Source organism: Coregonus lavaretus (assembly GCF_964263955.1).
Source record: "Coregonus lavaretus genome assembly, chromosome: 13".
NCBI classification, from domain to species: Eukaryota; Metazoa; Chordata; class Actinopteri; order Salmoniformes; family Salmonidae; genus Coregonus; species Coregonus lavaretus.
The window spans coordinates 32849803-32871233 of record NC_140000.1 but is presented as its reverse complement, the minus strand read 5'-3'; the positions used below and the strand labels follow the sequence as shown (position 1 = coordinate 32871233).

General features: G+C 45.9%; 1 protein-coding gene across 2 annotated transcripts in view; it reads right to left on the bottom strand.

Annotated features, from left to right (window-relative positions):
• Positions 1-1167: 1167 nt before the first annotated feature.
• LOC311140760 (protein MMS22-like) overlaps positions 1168-21431 on the bottom strand; it is a 29019-nt gene continuing 8755 nt past the window's right edge. For both annotated transcript variants that reach the window (XM_084175978.1, XM_084175979.1), the window contains 12 exons: positions 15664-16170; positions 11325-11521; positions 10842-10992; positions 10244-10383; positions 7777-7922; positions 6892-7051; positions 6415-6560; positions 5923-6134; positions 5519-5685; positions 5266-5362; positions 4796-4963; positions 1168-1437 (listed from right to left, as the gene is read on the bottom strand). In XM_084175978.1, the coding sequence (XP_084032104.1) occupies positions 1362-1437; positions 4796-4963; positions 5266-5362; positions 5519-5685; positions 5923-6134; positions 6415-6560; positions 6892-7051; positions 7777-7922; positions 10244-10383; positions 10842-10992; positions 11325-11521; positions 15664-16170 (2167 nt within the window). In that variant the 3' untranslated portion in view covers positions 1168-1361. The remainder of the gene's footprint in view (positions 1438-4795; positions 4964-5265; positions 5363-5518; positions 5686-5922; positions 6135-6414; positions 6561-6891; positions 7052-7776; positions 7923-10243; positions 10384-10841; positions 10993-11324; positions 11522-15663; positions 16171-21431) is intronic.

The following is a 21431-nucleotide window of genomic DNA, read 5'->3' as shown; positions in this document are numbered from 1 at the left end:
GCTCTGCCTCCTCTCTGATCTGAGCAGCTATTCTTCATGCACCTAGAATCTAATGCTTCAATATAGCCTAAATATGTCATTTTACTTTTACAATTTATTAATTGCCTTTTATGTGTGGCATAAACCCAACCAGTCACAATGTTTTAATCTGATTACTTCAGAAGTCTCCTGTAGGATGCCTGCGCACTTTCGTCTAAAATATAATTCCAGCATCCAAACTGTGCAGTGTCCATTTGATGAATGAAAAGACACATTACAAAACACAAAAGTTTAATGACAATCGGAGACTGTCAAGCCAAGCCTTCGATACTGGGTAGACCTACAAGGTAGGGAGGGATGTAAGCCTATTTTCTGTTTGTCTAGATTGACACAGTCTATTTGATTGTGGTGTTTAAAACGCAAACCATGATACTGAAGCGCTTGAAGTCGGTATGCTTCACTTATTGGTTGTGTGGTGCATTGGCACAGAAACCTGTTGGTGGATCATTCGTTGCAGATTTCCCCCTAGCTGATCATTGTCTGCAGCTGGCTCTGATCGTAGTGTAATAAAATAGACAGGGAGAATGAGCTTGCCCGTAGTGGTCGGCGAACCCTGAAACTTCTGTACCGTAGCCCTGCGTGGCATCAACTGTGCCACAAAAGCATGCTGAAGCGGTAAAGTCGATATCCACATTTATAAACACATGGTCGCTATAGTTATTTTTATTTGTGGTTGTTAACATTATTTTGAGTTAATTCTATGAGGGGGAGAGTATGCCAAAAAATAACTACAGTACAAGGGGAGGGTCATGTGAAAATATGTGTTACATTGGGGAGGGGGGTGCATTTTTTTATGACACCTCAAGTTGGACCAGGCGTGAAATGATGACTGCCGAAATGAAGCCTGATTGCAAAGGAAAAAGGGAATGGGAAAAGCAGAAGTAATCTTTCGGACTCTGATGAGGGATACAGTGTCAGGAAAGGAGGTGGTTCTGCCTGTAAAGTTGGGCCAACACAAGAGTGCATTAGCACACAGAGATAATGTTTGTCTACTATCAGTAGTTACTATCACACCATATAAATAGTTAAATGTATAATATTTTGTTCTATCTATATGCATCGCACACTCTTCCCAAGCCTGTGAAATTAGGAAACTGAAATACAACACATGCACTTCCAAAATTTTTTCCCAGCACATTATTTAATTTCTTAACACCTTTTTGAAAAATATTTCAATGTGAAGATGGAAACTTGATCATAAATTATGATCTGTATAACTCCAACAGGACAATTTATATACATTATGTACATGTATATACATTAATTTCAAGCCCAGTGGTGTTGTGGTCAACAGCATGGTGACCTGGTCCTGGGGTCAAGGGTCAGTCTTCCTCCAGGCTGATGATCTCCGCCTGACCACCGTCCCCAAGCAGGGTCAGCAAATTCCTGTATGCATTCCTGTCACACATGCAGAGAGAGTGAGTGAGAGGGGGGTCACAAAATGACTCAAAGATGTCACCGCACAAGATCCAGTATATTTCATACAAAGAGTTGACTGTGTCACTGAACACTGCATCAGGGTTCACCGTATATATGCAGTGCATTCGGAAAGTATTCAGACCCCTTGACACTTTCCCCAAAAAATTACATTACAGCCTTATTCTAAAATTGATTACATTGTTTTTTCCCCTCTCATCAACCTACACACAATACCCCATAATGACAAAGCAAAAACAGGTTTTTAGAAATTTTTGCAAATTAATTGCAAATAAAAAACGCAAATATCACATTTACATAAGTATTCAGATCCTTTACTCAGTACTTTGTTGAAGCGGCTTGGCAGCAATTACAGCCTCAAATCTTCTTGGGTATGACGCTACAAGCTTGGCACACCTGTATTTCTCCCATTCTTCTCTGCAGATCCTCTCAAGCTCTGTCAGGTTGGATGGGGAGCGTCGCTGCACAGCTATTTTCAAGTCTCTCCAGAGATGTTCGATCGGGTTCTGGCTGGGCCACTCAAGGACATTCAGTGACTTGTCCCGAGGCCACTCCTGCGTTGTCTTGGCTGTATGCTTAGGGTCGTTGTCTTGTTGGAAGGTGAACCTTCGCCACCGTCTGAGGTCCTGAGCATGTTTTCATCAAGGATCTCTGTACTTTGCGCCGTTCAACTTTCCCTCGATCCTGACTTTCCCTCGTCTCCCAGTCCCTGCCGCTGAAAAACATCCCCACAGCATGATGCTGCCACCACCATGCTTCACCGTAGGGATGCTGCCACGTTTCCTCCAGACGTGACACTTGGCATTCAGGCCAAAGAGTTCAATCTTGGTTTCATCAGACCAGAGAATGGGTCCTTTAGGTGCCTTTTGGCAAACTCCAAGCGGGCTGTCATGTGCCTCTTACTGAGATGTGGCTTCCGTCTGGCCACTCTACCATAAAGGCCTGATTGGGGGAGTGCTACAGAGATGGTTGTCTTTCTGGAAGGTTCTCCCATCTCCACAGAGGAACTCTGGAGCTCTGTCATCGGGTTCTTGGTCACCTCCCTGACCAAGGACCTTCTCCCCCGATTGCTCAGTTTGGCCGGGCGGCCAGCTCTAGGAAGAGTCTTGGTGGTTCCAAACTTCTTCCATTTAAGAATGATGGAGGCCACTGTTCTTGGGGACCTTAAATACTGCAGAAATGTTTTGGTACCCTTCCCCAGATCTGTGCCTCGACACAATCCTGTCTCGGAGCTCTACGGACAATTCCTTTGACCTCATGGCTTGGTTTTTGCTCTGACATGCACTGTCAACTGTGGGATCTTATATAGACAGGTGTGTGCCTTTCCAAATCATGTCCAATCAATTGAATTTACCACAGGTGGACTCCAATCAAGTTGTAGAAACATGTCAAGGATGATCAATGGAAACAGGATGCACCTGAGCGTAATTTTGGGTCTGAATACTTATGTAAATAAGGTATCCGTTTTTTTTTTTTTATACATTTGCAAACATTTCTAAGAACCCGTTTTCGCTTTATCATTATGGGGTATTGTGTGTAGATTGATGAGGTAAAAAAATAATTTAATCAATTTTAGAATAAGGCTGTAACGTAACAATATGGAAAAAAGGGGTCTGAATACTTTCCGAATGCACTGTGTATACAGTTAAAACTCGTTTTTCAACCTCTCCACAAATTTCTTTTTAACAAACTATAGTTTTGTCAAGTCGGTTAAAACACCTACTTTGTGCATGACACAAGTAATTTTTCCAACAATTGTTTACAGACAGATTATTTCACTTAATCACAATTCCAGTGGGTCAGAAGTTTACATACACTAAGTTGACTGTGCCTTTAAACAGCTTGGAAAATTCCAGAAAGGGATGTCATGGCTTTAGAAGCTTCTGATAGGCTAATTGACATCCTTTGAGTCAATTGGAAGTGTACCTGTGGATGTATTTCAAGGCCTACCTTCAAACTCAGTGCCTCTTTGATTGACATCATGGGAAAATCTAAAGAAATCAGCCAAGACCTCAAAAAAATAATTGTAGACCTCCACAAGTCTGGTTAATCCTTGGGAGCAATTCCAAACACCTGAATGTACCACGTTCATTTATACAAACAATAGTACGCAAGTATAAACACCATGGGACCACGCAGCCTTCATACCGCTCAGGAAGGAGACGAGTTCTGTCTCCTAGAGATGAACGTACTTTGGTGCGAAAAGTGCAAATCAATCCCAGAACAACAGCAAAGGACCTTGTGAAGATGCTGTAGGAAACAGGTACAAAAGTATCTATATCCACAGTAAAACAAGTCCTATATCGACATAACCTGAAAGGCCGCTCAGCAAGGAAATCTCAAGACATCAGTCAGGAAGTTAAAGCTTGGTCGCAAATGGGTCTTCCAAATGGACAATGACCCCAAGCATACTTCCAAAGTTGTGGCAATATGGTTTAAGGACAACAAAGTCAAGGTATTGGAGTGGCCATCACAAAGCCCTGACCTCAATCCTATAGAAAAAGTGTGGGCAGAACTGAAAAAGCGTGTGCGAGCAAGGAGGCCTACAAACCTGACTCAGTTACACCAGCTCTGTCAGGAGGAATGGGCCAAAATTCACCCAACTTATTGTGGGAAGCTTGTGGAAGGCTACCTGAAACGTTTGACCCACGTTAAACAATTTAAAGGCAATGCTACCAAATACTAATTGAGTGTATGTAAACTTCTGACCCACTGGGAATGTGATGAAAGAAATAAAAGCTGAAATAAATCATTCTCTCTACTATTATTCTGACATTTCACATTCTTAAAATAAAGTGGTGATCCTAACTGACTTAAGACAGGGAATTTTTACTGGGATTAAATGTCAGGAATTGTGGAAAACTGAGTTTAAATGTATTTGGCTAAGGTGTATGTAAACTTCTGACTTCAACTGTGTGTGTGTGGGGTTGTGTGTTTTTATTAATGATGTGGTTTGGTATCTGGCATGTAATGTAATGTATGTATGTATGTAATGAAGGTTTTATGACTACTGTAAAGCATTTTAATATTCCCGACACTTCAGATGTTTTCCCCACATAGGCCACCACGCAATTTATACAGTGCGATAATGGTTCCCCATGGTGTGCGCAAATGTAGCATTATATCAGGTCGGGTGACAAGATTTTCTGCGGGAATCGGATAAAAAGGCATCCTACGTGCTGTCGGACTGCTAATTCCCATAATGCAATAGTACTTAGTTGTTCCGCATCTCTCCAAATATAAATGAACCATAAAAATAGGATTATGTCTAGGTTAGGTTAGACTAGTGGTTGGGATACGGTCAGGTTTAGAACTCTACCTCAGTGTGGTGTTCTTGCCCAGTCCTCTCTTGTGCTCTGTATTTCTCAGACTCAGCGACAGAACAGGGATCAGAACCTGGACCACATGACTGTCCAGAACCGCTATCGTCTCCAGAACACTGTACACCTGTCTGTCATACACCCCCTCATTCTCCTCCACAAAGGACCTGAACACACAGACACAGTAAGACATAGAGATACTGTAACACCAATGTACATGCTTTATACACACACAAAGCATTGCAGATATATATATTTCTAACCGTGATGGTCAATAGCATGGCTGCCCTAGAACAGTGTCATGTTCAGTAGGCACGAAATGGAAGAAAATGTTCGGAACTGAGTGAAACAGGGAGGTATTATATGAACTTGTCCAACGTTTGAAAACACTTTGCTACGGTGCACAATAATAGACACGACTCAAGTGCAGAGAGGAAGAGTAAAGGCTATGGTAGTTGGTGTCACTCACCGTAGAACAGTGACGGTCTGGTTACATGGTGCATCCCCTGCGGCGGCTGAACATCTCTCCACCACCAGCTGCAGGGCCTCTGTACTGGTCCTCCTCACTGTGAACGCACAGCTGCTGTTAGACTAGTTACCACATGCACACGCACATTGCACACACGAAAACCTATAAAAACACTACCCATAGGAGCAAGCATGTTCACATATTGTTCACAAATATGATTACTGTGTGTACGTGTCTATTTGTGTATTCTCACCATGAGGCTCGTTGACCAGCTTCAGGCAGCGGAGCAGAGAGGGGAGGGGCATGGTGAGTAGGGCGGGGTCACTGTCATTGTTCCGTCTTAGCAGCTCTAATAGGAAGGCCAGGACCGTGGCCAGGCGGGGAGGAGGGGCGTGGACTTTGAACTGCAGGAAGTTCTCACTATGGAGATAGACACAGAAGAGGTATGACACAGAGCCAGTAATGTCTGGCCATTTAGTAGATGCTCTAAGGAGGCTGTCAATGTGGAGTAGGATGAAGTTGTCCTGAGACACTGCTCCAAGGTCAGTTTGGCTTTGCATTCCCCTCCCTAATTATTAAGGTGAGGATTTGGGCAGGGTTAACTGATCCTGGATCTGTACCTAAGAGCAATCTCTACCGAGAGCGTCAGAATCCTACCTGATCACCTGCAGGATGCTCCTTCTCAGCGCTGCCCCACATGGGGTGGGCGTGGATTCGCAGGCCGCCAGCAGCACCGGGTGATTGGCTACGGCCCCAACCGATGGCGTGGCAGGCAGGAAGTGGTCCAGGTACTTGGAGATGACATCACGGAGCTGCTTCTTCAGGTAGGCTCCCTGAGACTGAGACATACTGGCTGCTATAGACAGACCCTGGAGGGGAGGAAAGGAGTGAAACAGGAGAGACAGAGACACAGAGAGAGGTCAGTTAGTATAGTATTACTAATGCTGATGGAAAATACCTCTGCATTTTTCTTTCCTCCCCTCCAACCCTGTTAGTACTTTCGGAAGTATCCAAACAATACTTTTTTCTGAAGTATCCAAACTGGGGTAGTCAGTAACATGATGTTTAGGTAGAGGGAGTGTGAGTGTCTGTGTGCGAGAGTGTGCTTGCATGTGTGTGTGTTCGCAGGTGTATGTGCGTGTGTCCCACCTGCAGGTAGAGGGGCAGGCTGTCCCTCAAGGCCTTGTCCAACCCGGACAGAGAGTTAGGGAGGAGCAGCCCGTTGACAATGTTGAACAGCAGCTGCTGGGCCTTGGAGGTGGCCAGTAGGGGACTCCAGTGCTTCACCACGCACCCTGAGAACACACACACACACACACACACACACAGTCAACACCAAGGATGACAGACATTCAACGTGTTTGAGGAGATAGACTCGAAGCAAGTTACTGGGCAGAATTGCTCATCATGATCATATCCTGATACTCTCAAACACGCTGATTCCTTCTCGCCCAATACCAAATTGACCTCTTGCCAATATATTTTCTATGCACTTGCGGAGATCCAAAATTATTGAATAGGTAGAAGCAATATGGTTATAGCTCCACCTTACACTTATCCAGTCCTTACAGATTCAAACAAATGCCTAGGGGGATAGGGGCAGGCCTCAGTGATGCATACACCCACCCACAGCCCAGTAGGCCAGCAGCAGCCCCTCCTGAGGACTCTTATTGACCAGGTAGGGTTTGATATACTTCATGATGTCCCCTGTGTAGTCCAGAGCACGGGCGACCATGACAGAACGCTCAGACAACACCTGCAGCCCACTGTACACACGCCCCACAGCCTGAGAGAGAAAAATACAAAAGTGACGATGTAGTTAAGGTGTATTTGTACGGAAATGCAGACTTGCCTTTCAGCGTTTGCTGTTGATATACACGTAACTGCCAAAATAAAGTAAACACCAACATAAAGTGTCTTAACAGGGCGTTGGGCCACCACGAGCCACCAGAACAGCTTCAATGCATCTTGAATTAGATTCTACAAGTGTCTGGAACTCTATTGCAGGGATGCGACACCATTTTTCCAAAATAAATTCCATCATTTGGTGTTTTGTTGATGGTGGTGGAAAACGCAGTCTCAGGCGCCGCTCCAGAATCTCCCATAAGTGTTCAATTGGGTTGCGATCTGGTGATTGAGACACACACACACCCCCTTTAAACCCCCTATGCTACTTTGAGACTCCTCTTTCAAAGTCACTGAGATCTCTTCTTCTAGCCACGGTAGCCAAAATAATGGGCAAATGGGCATTTTTATACATGACACCTAAGCATGATGGGATGAATTGCTTAATTAACTCAGGAACCACACCTGTGTGGAAGCACCTGCTTTCAATATACTTTGTATCCCTCATTTACTCAAGTCTTTCCTTTATTTTGGCAGTTACCTGTATGTATCTTGCATGTTGCAAATATCCTTGTGCGCATGCGTGTGTGAGATGACGTGCTACCCTGTTACACTGTGTGCGTGACGAGGTGCTACCCTGTTACAGTGTGTGTGTGTGTGTAGTACCTTGATGAACATCTCCAGAGCAGGCCTGGGCTCTAGCTTGCTGCCGGCTCCAGGCTGCAGCCCAGCCCTCTGCAGTAGGGAGTCCACCTCAGGGAGCCTCAATACGAGCCTAGTGAGCTCTGACAACTGCTCCTCCAGAGCCCTGCCTGGAAAAAGTCAGTAACACATAATAAATAATAATATATGCCACTTAGCAGACACTTTTATCCAAATACTGTATTTACACAGGTAACCCAATTCTGATCTTTTGCCAAATTATTGGCAAAAGATCTGATCGGTCAAAAGACCAATAATTGGGCAATATATCAAAATTGGGCTGACTGTGTAAATGCAGCCAAGTGACCTACTGGCCATTTTTAGGATGTGTATTAGTTCCTTATGGGACCTGAACCCACGACCTTAAGTGTTTCTAGAGCCACACTCTTTCCAACTGAGCCACACATACTTAAAAAGGGAAACTAATGGTAAATGATCCTAATATGGTAATAGACAAGAAGTGTAGGTTACAAGTGTTTAAATGTGGCATAACTGACTGAGGATGTATTTTCATTGCTGACTGCTGAACAGAGACCAGTGAGGCCTGGCCAGTTTGTGCACGCATGACTAACTTTCTTTGGATAAAAGCGTTTGCTAAATGGCATACAGTGCATTCGGAAAGTATTCATTTACATTTACATTTTAGTCATTTAGCAGACGCTCTTATCCAGAGCGACTTACAGTTAGTGAATACATATTTTTTTATACTGGCCCCCCGTGGGAATCGAACCCACAACCCTGGCGTTGCAAACGCCATGCTCTATCAACTGAGCTACATCCCTGCCGGCCATTCCCTCCCCTACCCTGGACGACGCTGGGCCAATTGTGCACCGCCCATGAGTCTCCCGGTCGCGGCCGGCTGCGACAGAGCCTGGATTCGAACCAGGATCTCTAGTGGCACAGTTAGCACTGCGCCACTCAGACACCTTGACTTTTTCCACATTGTCATGTTACAGCCTTATTCGAAAATAGATTAAATAGGGTTTTTTCCTCATCAATCTACACACAATACCCCATAATGACAAAGCAAAAACACGTTTTTTTTTTGGTGCAAATGTATAAAAAAAAGAAACACATTTACATAAGTATTCAGACCCTTTACTCAGTACTTTGTTGAAGCACCTTTGGCAGCGATTACAGCCTAGAGTCTTCTTGGGTATGACGCTATAAGCTTGGCACACCTGTATTTGGGGAGTTTCTCCCATTCTTCTCTGCAGATCCTCTCAAGCTCGGTCAGGTTGGATGGGGAGCGTCGCTGCACAGCTAATTTGAGGTCTCTCCAGAGATGTTCGATTGGGTTCAAGTCCGGGCTCTGGCTGGGCCACTCAAGGACATTGAGACTTGTCCCGAAGCCACTCCTGCGTTGTCTTGGCTGTGTGCTTAGGGTCGTTGTCCTGTTGGAAGGTGAACCGTCGTCACAGTCTGAGGTCCTGAGCGCTCTGGAGCAGGTTTTCATCAAGGATCTCTCTGTACTTTGCTCCGTTCAGCTTTCCCTCTATCCTGACTAGTATACCAGTCCCTGACGTTGAAAAACATCCCCACAACATGATGCTGCCACCACCATGCTTCACTGTAGGGATGGTGCCAGGTTTCCTCCAGACATGAAGCTTGGCATTCAGGCCAAAGAGTTTCATCAGACCAGAGAATCTTGTTTCTCATGGTCTGAGAGTCCTTTAGGTGCCTTTTGGCAAATTCCAAGCGGGCTGTCATGTGCCTTTTACTGAAGAGTGGCTTCCATTTGGCCACTCTACCATAAAGGCCTGATTGGTGGAGTGCTGCAGTGATGGTTGTCCTTCTGGAAGGTTCTCCTATCTTCACAGAGGAACTTGGAGCTCTGTCAGTGTGACCATCGGGTTCTTGGTCACCTCCCTGACCAAGGACCTTCTCCCCCGATTGCTCAGTTTGGCCAGTTGGCCAACTCTAGGAAGAGTCTTGGTGGTTCCAAACTTCTTCCATTTAAGAATGATGGAGGCCACTGTGTTCTTGGGGACCTTCAATGCTGCAGAAATGTTTTGGTACCCTTCCCCAGATCTGTGCCTCGACACAATCCTGTCTCAGAGCTCTACGGACAATTCCTTCGACCTCATGGCTTGGTTTTTGCTCTGACATGCACTGTCAACTGTGGGACCTTATATAGACAGGTGTGTGCCTTTCTAAATCATGTCCAAATCAATTGAATTTTTCCACAGGTGGACTCCAATCAAGTTGCAGAAACATCAATGATGATCAATGGAAACAGGATGCATCTGAGCTCAATTTCGAGTCTCATAGCAAAGGGTCTGAATACTTATGTAAATAGGGTGTAAGGCTGTAATGTAACAAAATGTGGAAAAAGGGAAGGGGTCTGAATACTTTTCAAATGCACTGCATATTATTATCATCTCAGGAGAGAGGGGTCGGATGTCCAGGGTTTTAGTTTGAGGTTCTGTACCTGCTCTGCTGTCGGTGCCGTCTGGGTTTTTGTGGATGTGCTGCTGCAGAACACAGCGGAACCAGGCTCTCACAGACAGAGTCTGGGCTGAGCCTGACACGGAACCTCCACAGCCGTAACTCACTGAATACACCAGCTCGCTGGTGAAGAGAGTCAGTTTGACATAGAACAGACAACAAATGTGTTCAAGGGAATCACAAGTGAGGTGAGGCGCAGAATAGATAATTTTGATTGAATAATGAGTTGTTATTTGGGATGCGAGGTGATTTATTTGTAGATCAGTGATTCTGCGCAGTCTGACTGCAATGTAGTTTATCTCAATCTCTATGTTCCACCGGAGCAAGGCGCTGCACAGATGTGCTAATCTGTATAAGATCACATGATGGATAGTAGTTTGGAATGCAAAGGGGATTTGTAGATCAGTGATTTTGTGCAGCACCTTTCTCAGAATGATCATCTCTGATGTGTGCCACCACACCTGGGTCGTATTCATTAGTGAACTCCGTAGCAAAGTGTTTTGCAACAGAAAACAAAAACAAGCATTTCTTATTGGAGTTCAGACCCTGCTTACTAGGGTAATGTACTGGAGTAATATTACCTGTTCTGGAGCAGGTGGGGCAGGTAGCGAGTGACTAGCAGGGGGTGCAGCATGTCGTCCCAGCCGAAGCACTGCATGATGGACTGGATGGGGTTGGGCTGGAGGTCTTGGGGGGCAGAGCTAGGAAAGTCAAAGGCCAGCAGAGTAAAACCTGGAAAAGAGAGTCAACATTCATACCATGTTACCTTACGGTAACTACCATGGCAAAGAAGTTTGAGAGAGTCATACTGTAACGGAAATATTTTTCACTGAATGCTCAACACAATGCACAGATGCAAGATGTTGAGAGTAAATCACTGACGAGAGAGAGAGAGAGCGAGAAACAGTGAGACAAAGGCAGACAGTGTATATTATCTTATAAGAAAGACAATTGTTTGTGTGTGTGTGTGTGCAACCCACAATGTGAAATTGTTGTACACAGTGAACATTTATCCTCCTCCCCCTTCCTCCCACTCTCTCCCTCTCCCAGTGTGTGTGTCTGACCTGCGGCAGCGTCAGCCAGCTGGGCATGAGGGGTGTTGGAAAGGCGCAGGCTGCAGAGGAAGGGGAAAAAGTGGGCCCAGAGAGCTGCTGCCACCGCTAGGTGGCGCTCTTTACCCACGCTGGCATTGGGAGGAGGCGGCCAGGCACCGGGGGGGCATGCTGAGTGGCCAGGCTGGACATTGCGCTGATGGACCCTCCTGTAGGACACACACACACACAAAACACAACATGAGAGAAACACACATGGACGCACACACCAATAACATCATTATTCAACAGAAACACAGTATCTCCCTCTCCTTCACACCACCTCTCCACCTGCATCCCTATCTATACTCTGCTCCCTTCCTCTCTTTCACATTCTTACCATCCCCCTTCTTCGCTCTCTCACTCTTCCCATCTCTGGGGGGATTAGGTCGTGCGGGGCAGGGCAGAGCAGAGCGGGGCTGATCCCCTGTACACAGGCTGGGCTCTGGATTCTGTTTCTGTGCCTGCCTGGCACCACGGCGGCTGGCATTAGCCCAGATAAGCAGCTGAAGGAGCTGTAATCTCATTTAGACTGGAGATGATCCTCCTGTCCCCTCATTCGCCCGGATGGAGCGAGGGAGAGAGGGACGGAGGGGAGGGAGGCAGGGGTGAGTACTGGTACCCCCTCAGCTCCCCTTGCACTCCCAAAACGTCTCGCTCTCTCACACACACACACACACACACCTCTGCCTGCGCCTTCCAGCAAGGTTGCATCTAATCCAGAGAGAGCTGAGACAATCGATTAAAGTCTGAATTCATTAGCCTCGTTACTAAGGCGGAATGGGCCTTTCACACCCATCAAGCCTCATTGTACAAGACATAGTCAGAGACCCCACTTAATCCTCCCCACTGCCGCTTCTTATAGCTGTACACACACACACACACCATTAGAGACCCCACTTAACCCCTCCCCCAAACGCAACCACTAACACACACACACAGAGACTGACTTGCCACCCGGACAGCTGATGAAACTGTGGGTTTGCACAACCAAAGAATTTCTGCACAAACTGTCAGAAGCTCATCTGCATGCTCGTCGTCCTCACCAGGGTCTTGAACTGACTGCAATTTGGCGTCATAACAGACTTCAATGGCCACTGGCATGCTGGAGAAGTGTGCTCTTCACGGATGAATCCCGGTTTCAACTGTACCTGGCAGATGGCACCGTGTGGGCGAGCGGTTTGCTGATGTCAACGTTGTGAACAGAGTGCCCCATGGTGGTGGTGGGGTTATGGTATGGGCAGGCATAAGCTACGGACAACGAACACAATTGCATTGTATCGATGGCAATTTGAATGCACAGAGATACCGTGTCGAGATCCGGAGGCCCATTGTTGTGCCATTCATCCGCCACCATTACCTCATATTTCAGCATGATAATGCACAGCCCCATGTCGCAAGGATCTGTACACAATTCCTGGAAGCTGAAAATGTCCCAGTTCTTCCATGGCCTGCATACTCACCAGACATGTCACCCACTTGCCAGGTCGCAGTTGTAAATGAGAACCTGTTCTCAACTGGCTTACCTGGTTAAATAAAGGTGAAATAAAAAAATTAAAAAACTGAGCATGTTTGGGATGCTCTGTACGATCAACGTGTACGACAGTGTGCTCCAGTTCCCGCCAATATCAAGCAACTTTGCTCAGCCATTGAAGAGTGGGACAACATTCCACAGGCCACAATCAACAGCCTGATCAACTTTATGCGAAGGAGATGTGTTCCGCTGTATGAGGCAAATGGTGGTCACACTGACTGGTTTTCTGATCCACGCCCCTACCTTCTTTTTTAAAGGTATCTGTGAGCAACAGATGCATATCTGTATTCCCAGTCATGTGAAATCTATAGAGGTCTAATGAATTTATTTCAATTCACTGATTTCCTTATATGAACTGTAACTCAGTAAAATCTTTTAAATTGTTGCATGTTGGTTTGATATTTTTGTTCAGTGTAGTTTTTATGATGTGCGCCTCATAAAAAGACATACTGTAGCCTACACGGGTTTAATGCGTTTGTTGTTATTGTCGGCCAATCAAAGTGGCACTGTCTACAGTGGCTCCATGTGTAGCAACCAATGTGGGAGATCTCTAATCAATGCAAAATTGAATACAAATTACAGAATTAAGTTAGTTAAATGAGAAGGAGTCTTATTGGTCTATTAACTGATGTAACCAGGCAGGCCAAAACTCCATCCCACCAAAACAGGCTGAAATTTCAGGCGGTATTTTCAAACAGCTCTTAAACTAAAAGGGCATTATCATAATTTTCACATTTACACAGTGTTATCCAACCTCAGTGTGGAAATACATATAAAACACAGGAAAATTATATTTTTGATTGCACTGGGCCTTAAATAATGACAGGGAAAAACAACTATTGCATTGCACCATCTCCATAATGCCCATCCACTGCTCGTTAGAGAGAGACTCAGGGTCCAATGGAGGGCCAAGGTGTAGGGGCGTAGGGTCTAGATACAGAGGAGAGCACTTAATTAAGATCTCAGATAATTGTCCCCCACCCGCCCCCCAATATAATACTGAATGTGTAGCACTGAGACGTCACATACACACACCCTCTGGCGACACAGGGGTCTCAGGCCCCCACGCGCAGGATCATGGGATGGAATGCAATGTGAGGAATTAGCCTCCTGGTTGGCTTTGGGCGGCCGGCCTTAGCGAGGGCCATCCGAGTCAGTGGTTGTCACACACACGTGCACACACGCACACACCTCTCGGTCACAGCCTCTGGCGGGATAATTCTCTTGATATGTGCAGATTCTGCTCTGCTCTTAATAAACAATGACGGCGAGGCACAATTTGCAGGACTACATAATTACCTGTTAATTGTGTCACTGAAAACGCATTAATCACAGAGATATCAAGTACTGCCAGGACGGAGAATTAAGCGTAATTTGGCGGGACGAATTTGAGAGAGAGCTTTTTTATTTTGTTAAATGGGTCAGCGTGATCTCGCCCATAACACGGTCCCCTTTGGGAGTTTTCGCTCCTCTCTTCTGTGACGTCTGCCATTAATGTGCAAATGAGTGCCCTCCAACCCCGAGATATGAGATGGGGGAAGTTTCTTGAATTAACGAACCTAGCGAGATATGCCACGTTACGGGAGCCTGGACTGAAATAAAAGAGCACACTTTAGTGATGGGGGGAAAAAATCTATAGTTACATATCTGGATTTTTTTCCGTATCGTATCGTTTTGACAATATCGCAATATTATTTTTTATATCGTATCGGCACTAAAGTATCGTGATATCGTATCGTGAGGTCCCTGGCAATTCCCAGCCCTAGCACACTTAGTGTTTCACCTTGAAGGTATGTGTCTGTGGGAGTGTGTGCATGTATACACAGGAGAGTCAAAGCAAGCACACACTCATATAAGTCGTGAGTGAGGATTGTTGCTGGCAGCTTACTGCTTCATTAGCGCTGACTCAGGGTAATCCAAACTGAACAATAACACAACATTGTAGTGGTCCGGTCCATTCAGATACAACCAGACACCCTCTCCCTCCTGAAGCCTCTGTCCTACCCTTTTACTTCTTCTCTCACCAAACAGACACCGGTTTCACCTGTGCCTTTCTCTCTAAACCTTTGACCTCTGATCGGGTCATCTGTGTAACACACACCCGTGGCCCGCCGGTGAACTCACCCTGACGCCGTCTCCACTCTCCGCCACACAGTCACTCCACACACTCACGATCTGCCACTATACCCATGGTGACTGCAAAGGGAAACCCTAGGGGCCATAACTATAAGACCTCTGCCAGCACCTGCTGAAGGTGACCTGGGGGCCACATGGCCCCAAGAGACAGAAAGGGGCCTCCGTACACAATGGATGGGCTGGGTTTACCATTGGGATGGAGGGGGGACAGAGGACAGCACATTCCTGCCTTTGAAGGTGTCAGTACTGGGGCCTGACTGGGCTGGGGGCAAGGGGGACCCGTCTCCTGCTCCTCTGTAGCTCAGCTGGTAGAGCACGGCGCTTGTAACGCCAAGGTAGTGGGTTCGATCCCCGGAACCACCCATACACAAAAATGTATGCACGCACGACTGTAAGTCGCTTTGGATAAAAGCGTCTGCTAAATGGCATATTATTATTATTATTAGATATCAGCAATGATAGGTAGGGCCAGGAGTTTTTTCACGTGATCATGCCAGCAAAAACTCCAGGCTCTAGTTGTAGGGTCTAAGGCCAATGCCTGAAAGCATGTCTGTCCGCTCGTCAATGTGTAGTGTGTGTGTGTGGGCATTTGTGTCAAGTGTGTCTCAGGGGGTTGCTGAGTGTTTGTACCCCCTCTCTCACCGTAGCTCCCTCAGCACGATCTGCAGAAAGCCCAGGGCGGAGCTCAGCTCTGACTGGCGGCAAGCGGGCAGCAGCAGACCGAACCCCTCGTTGAGTAGCCTCTCCTCCGACAGGCCGAGACTCACGCTCGTCTCAAACACCTCGGCCACGCCCTCCAGGTAGGACCCCAGGGGGCCCCAGAGGGCCAGGCGGCGAGACGGTTCCGTGGTCTTCAGGTAGAACTCCCTGGCTGTCTGAGAGAAGGAGGAGGCCAGCCAGCTAGCTTGGGCCCCCACGTCAAGACCTCTCTCCTGGAAGAGCAGTAAGAGAGCCAGCTGGCCCCTCCATACCAGGCTCCGCTGGGCAGGGGGGGAGTCCGGAGGGAGCAGGCCCAGCAGCTCACAGGCCCGGCAGGCTACATCCTCCAGCTCGGCCTGCCGGGCCACCACAACGAACAGCAGCAGGAAGTTCATTAGCCCAGCCTCGGATAGTTCCTGCATCCGCCGCTGGTGGAACTTGGAGTACACCCTGGAGAGGAGCATGAGAGAAGGAGGAGAGCGAGAGCGAGAGCGAGAGCGAGAGAGAGAGGAGAAATAAGGGACATGAGTTTCCATTGGTCATAGTAAGATGAAGAGATAGTAGTGTCACAGTTCAAATTGAGTGTGTGACATTCATATTATTCATCTTTCACTGAGACTTTGCATTGCTCTAGTCAAGATCAGAGTGGACCGCCCATCCTCCATCACAAAGCTCCATCACTCCTTCTCTGGTGCTAATGAGAGGCATGCCAGGTGTGCGTGTGTGCCTGTGTGTGTGAGAAAAACAACCAGCGCATCGTTGTTAGATCCTGCGGGCACCGTGAACAAATGCCTTCAGAGATCATGTTAAATATCAGACACTCAGCGGTAGGCACGAAGTCGCCCTCTCTGCAGTCAAACCAATCTATTGCAACACCAGTTAGAGATCAATAACTACTACACACACACACAGATCATACACTCACACACAAACAGATAATACACACAAGCACAAAAGCATGCACGCACACACACACACACACAGATCATATACGCACACACACACACACACACGCTACCCCCTGCAGTGCACCCAGAGGGCTCCAGAGTTCCCCTAGAATGGATACAGCACATATTGAGGAACAGGGCCAGAGACTCAAGTCAACACAAACACACAAACTCTCCCATACAAATTATGAACACTGCCATGACGGTCATGAAACTTTGGCAGCCGGTGATTGTCAAGCAAATAACTGCCGGTCTCACGGAAAAAAATGACCGTTAATTAACATAAACACAATTAGCATCTACTGGCTTCCATGCATAGCCTACAAGCCACTGATGCAGACCTTTGGAACATCTACATTTTAAAGTCTAAAAAAATCCATAAAATATTGCCTATACCATCACAATAAATCCATTCTTTATTTTAGACAGGTCTAAAGAAACATGATATGAAGAAAATTATCTATTTCAGAACATAATAGCATACTCTGATTTGTCCTTATGTTAGGCCCTGATCTGCCATATGGCTGTGGGCTACACTAGCTCATTTAGCAGACAGGATTTGCTTAGAATTCCGTGGCATTATTTTATAGTATGAAGAATAAAAATGTAACATAGCTGAACAAAATAGAAAGGATATTTTCTCCAAATGATTTCAGAGGGAGTACGCACATGCGGCTATTCTGTATTGAGCGGTTAACAAAGAAACAAGTCCTCCTATTTGCTTAATTTAGAGTTATTATTGCAACTTCAGTTGTGATACAAACATTGGGCTATACAGTGCATTCGGAAAGTATTCCTCATTTTCTAAAATTGACTAAATCGTTTTTTTCCCTCGTCAATCTACACACAATACCCCATAATGACAAAACAAAAACAGGATGTACCTGAGCTCAATTTCGAGTCTCACAGCAAAGGGTCTGAATACAAATATGAATAAGGTATTTCTGTTTTTCATTTTTAATAAATTAGCAAACATTTCTAAAAACCTGTTTTCACTTTGTCATTATGTGGTATTGTGTTTAGATTAATGAGGGGGGGGGGGGGGAATGTAATAAATTTTAGAATAAGGCTGTAACGTAACAAAATTTGGAAAAAGTCAAGGGGTCTGAATACTTTCCCAATGCACTGTATGTTTTGATTTTTAAAACATTCTAAGGCTGCATGATGCGACTGATGATGATTTAAAAAAGGTTGCATGAAAAGGCATGAGCTCTGCTTTGTTTTTTTCTGCAGGCTGTACACACTTCATCAGTCTCTCAATCACGATTTGACAAGCACTTATATTCTCTCCAGGCCTCGAATTTCCCTGCAGCATCCCCCTTGTGTGGCTGCAATAGATAATACAAAATTTCACAAGTGAAAGGATGATATTGTCATCCATCAGACCTTTCGTAATATAATATTTTCTTTACATATACTAATTCCTATACAGTACCAGTCAAAGGTTTGGACACACCTACTCATTCAAGGCTTTTTTTTTTTTACATTGTAGAATAATAGTGAAGACATCAAAACTATGAAATAACACCTATGTAGTAACCCAAAAAGTGTTAAACAAAACAAAATATACTTTAAATGTGAGATTCTTCAAATCGCCACCCTTTGCCTTGATGACAGCTTTGCACACTCTTGGCATTCTCTCTACCAGCTTCACCTGGAATGCTTTTCAACAGTCTTGGAGTTCCCACATATGCTGAGCACTTGTTGGCCGCTTTTCCTTCATTCTGCTGTCCGACTCATCCCAAACCATCTCAATTGGGTTGAGGTCGGGGGATTGTGGAGGCCAGGTCATCTGATGCAGCACTCCATCACTCTCCTTCTTGGTAAAATAGCCCTTACACAGCCTGGAGGTGTGTTGGGTCATTGTCCTGTTGAAAAACAAATGATAGTCCCACTAAGCCCAAACCAGATGGGATGGCGTATCGCTGCAGAATGCTGTGGTAGCCATGCTGGTTAAGGGTGCCTTGAATTCTAAATAAATCACAGACAGTGTCACCAGCAAAGCACCCCCACACCATAACACCTCCTCCTCCATGCTTTACGGTGGGAAATACACATGCAGAGATCATCCGTTCACCCACACCGCGTCTCACAAAGACACAGCGGTTTGAACCAAAAATCTCAAATTTGGACTCATCAGACCAAAGGACACATTTCCACCGGTCTAATGTCCATTGCTCGTGTTTCTTGGCCCAAGCAAGTCTCTTCTTCTTATTGTTGTCCTTTAGTAGTGGTTTCTTTGCAGCAATTCGACCATGAAGGCCTGATTTACACAGTCCCCTCTGAACAGTTGATGTTGAGATGTGTCTGTTACTTGAACTCTGTGAAGCATTTATTTGGGCTGCAATTTCTGAGGCTGGTAAGTAACTCTAATGAACTTATCCTCTGCAGCAGAGGTAACTCTGGGTCTTCCTTTCCTGTGGCGGTCCTCATGAGAGCCAGTTTCATCATAGCGCTTGATGGTTTTTGCGACTGCACTTGAAGAAACTTCAAAGGTTCTTGAAATTTTCCGCATTGACTGACCTTCATGTCTTAATGTAATGATGGACTGTCGTTTCTCTTTGTTATTTGAGCTGTTCTTGCCATAATATGGACTTGGTCTTTTACCAAATAGGGCTATCTTCTGTATACCCCCCCCTACCTTGTCACAACACAACTGATTGGCTCAAACGCATTAAGAAGTAAATAATTCTACAAATTAACTTTTAAGAAGGCACAACTGTTAATTGAAATGCATTCCAGGTGACTACCTCATGAAGCTGGTTGAGAGAATGCCAAGAGTGTGCAAAGCTGTCATCAAGGCGAAGGGTGGCTATTTGAAGAATCTCAAATATAACATATCATTTGATTTGTTTAACACTTTTTTTGGTTACAACATGATTACATATGTGTTATTTCATAGTTTTGATGTCTTCACTATTATTCTATAATGTAGAAAATAGTCCAAAAAAAACAAAAAAAACTTGAATGAGTAGGTGTGTCCAAACTTTTGACTGGTAGTGTGTGTGTGAAATTAGTTTAGATTTAGAATGGACCATTATCATGCACCTGTCTCAGAACAGGGGCAGGGGAAAAAAATACATGTAATCTATGCACTTAAATAGCGAATGGAGGACGCTTTTCCCGTGGTTCATTTTCACGTCAGCCAGGTAGGCTATATTCCTGTTGTAAAGCGAAGCAATGTGCTTAATATTAGGAACGTGAGAAATAAATATAGTAGGCCTAGCCTATTGAAAGCTGATGGGATCGTCCTCTTTTTAATAGAGCCCATCAAAACTCTGTTTTCCCACACAATTGCATAGCCTATAGAAATGTTATGCAACATGAGCTCTCATTAAATGTTTGATTTGATTTGCAATTATATTTGCATTGATGTCAGAGTGATTAGAAGGACAATAGAGTCTGAGCACCAGGCAGTTAGCAAGTTTGGTAGGCTACTAATGACCATCAGCAGCAACAGAGCTCGGAGAAGCCTAGTTACCGTGACTAAACGGTCACGTGGAATTTGACTGCTGTCATTACTTGTGACTGCCGGTGTGGCGGTAATATGGTCACCGTAACAGCCCTAACCATGACTGGTTCTAAAGTTCTGCTACATGTTACAGGGAGAGAGAGTGGTGAGAAAGAGAGAAGGTGTATGGATGGTATCCATGTAGAGAAATAACCTAAGGCAGGAAGAGCGAGAACATTTACATTTACATTTACGTCATTTAGCAGACGCTCTTATCCAGAGCGACTTACAAATTGGTGCATTCACCTTATAGCCTATCTACCAAAAGGTAGATAGGGAGATCCATTTAGAGAAAAACAGTAGTGGGAAATGGATATACAGTTTAGCTGTAACAGGTTGGGAGGCAGCAGAGGCTTTTTCCTGTGTTTTGTGTTTGTCTGACAGACAGACAGTCTGTGTGAATGTGTGTGTTTGTTTATCCTGGACAGCTTTTTCCGGAGGCGAGCAGATGCTCACGACTCCTGGCATAAGAGATCAGCGCTCTCCCAGTCGATCCCATTAATGCAGACACCACGGGCCTCCCACGGAGCCGGGCCAGCCAGCGGGAACTTTGCCGGAACGTTGCCGGAACGCCGTAAGCACGCCCAGCTCTTCTCGAGGGAACTGGAGCAGAGAGAGAGGGAGAGAGGGTGTTCTAATCTGGACCAGGCCCAGCCCAGTCCGGTCCTTGCCAGCATCCTCCCTGCCGCCGCCCACCCCCATCCGTGCTGGAAACCAACACGGCTTCGTTAAGGGGAATTAACCGCCATGCTCGTTAGCTAATTAGCCTTCATGTCTGCGGAGCGGCTGAGCACGTTCCAGACAGAGGGAAGTCATTAGGCGGATTTATCCTCCTCGCTGGCGCCCAGCCGGGCCCGTCCCAGGCCACGTTCTGATGTTGGGTCCATGGGCTTGGATGGGCTTATCATCTTTGGTCTCCCCCAGAAAGGTGGAGCCATGGCTGGGGGAGTTTGGGAAGCAGCTGTGGGTTTTATGTGGGGCTCAGTGGGACTAGGCTGGTCTCTGCTGGGAGGAGAGGCGAGGTAGGTGGAGATTCCTCCTGAGACACCTGCTCTCCCTGGGAGGCTGAGCAAATAGCAAAGCCTCAGAGAGGGGCTGTGCCACACCTGGCAGGCACACACACATACGCACACACACGTCAAGAGTCACGTCTGTGAGTGTGGACTCACCTGTCATCTTCACCGCCCTCCCTTCCCCCCCTTAGGGGACAGTATTCCGTATCAACATAATATTGAACAAAACCAATTGAGCTC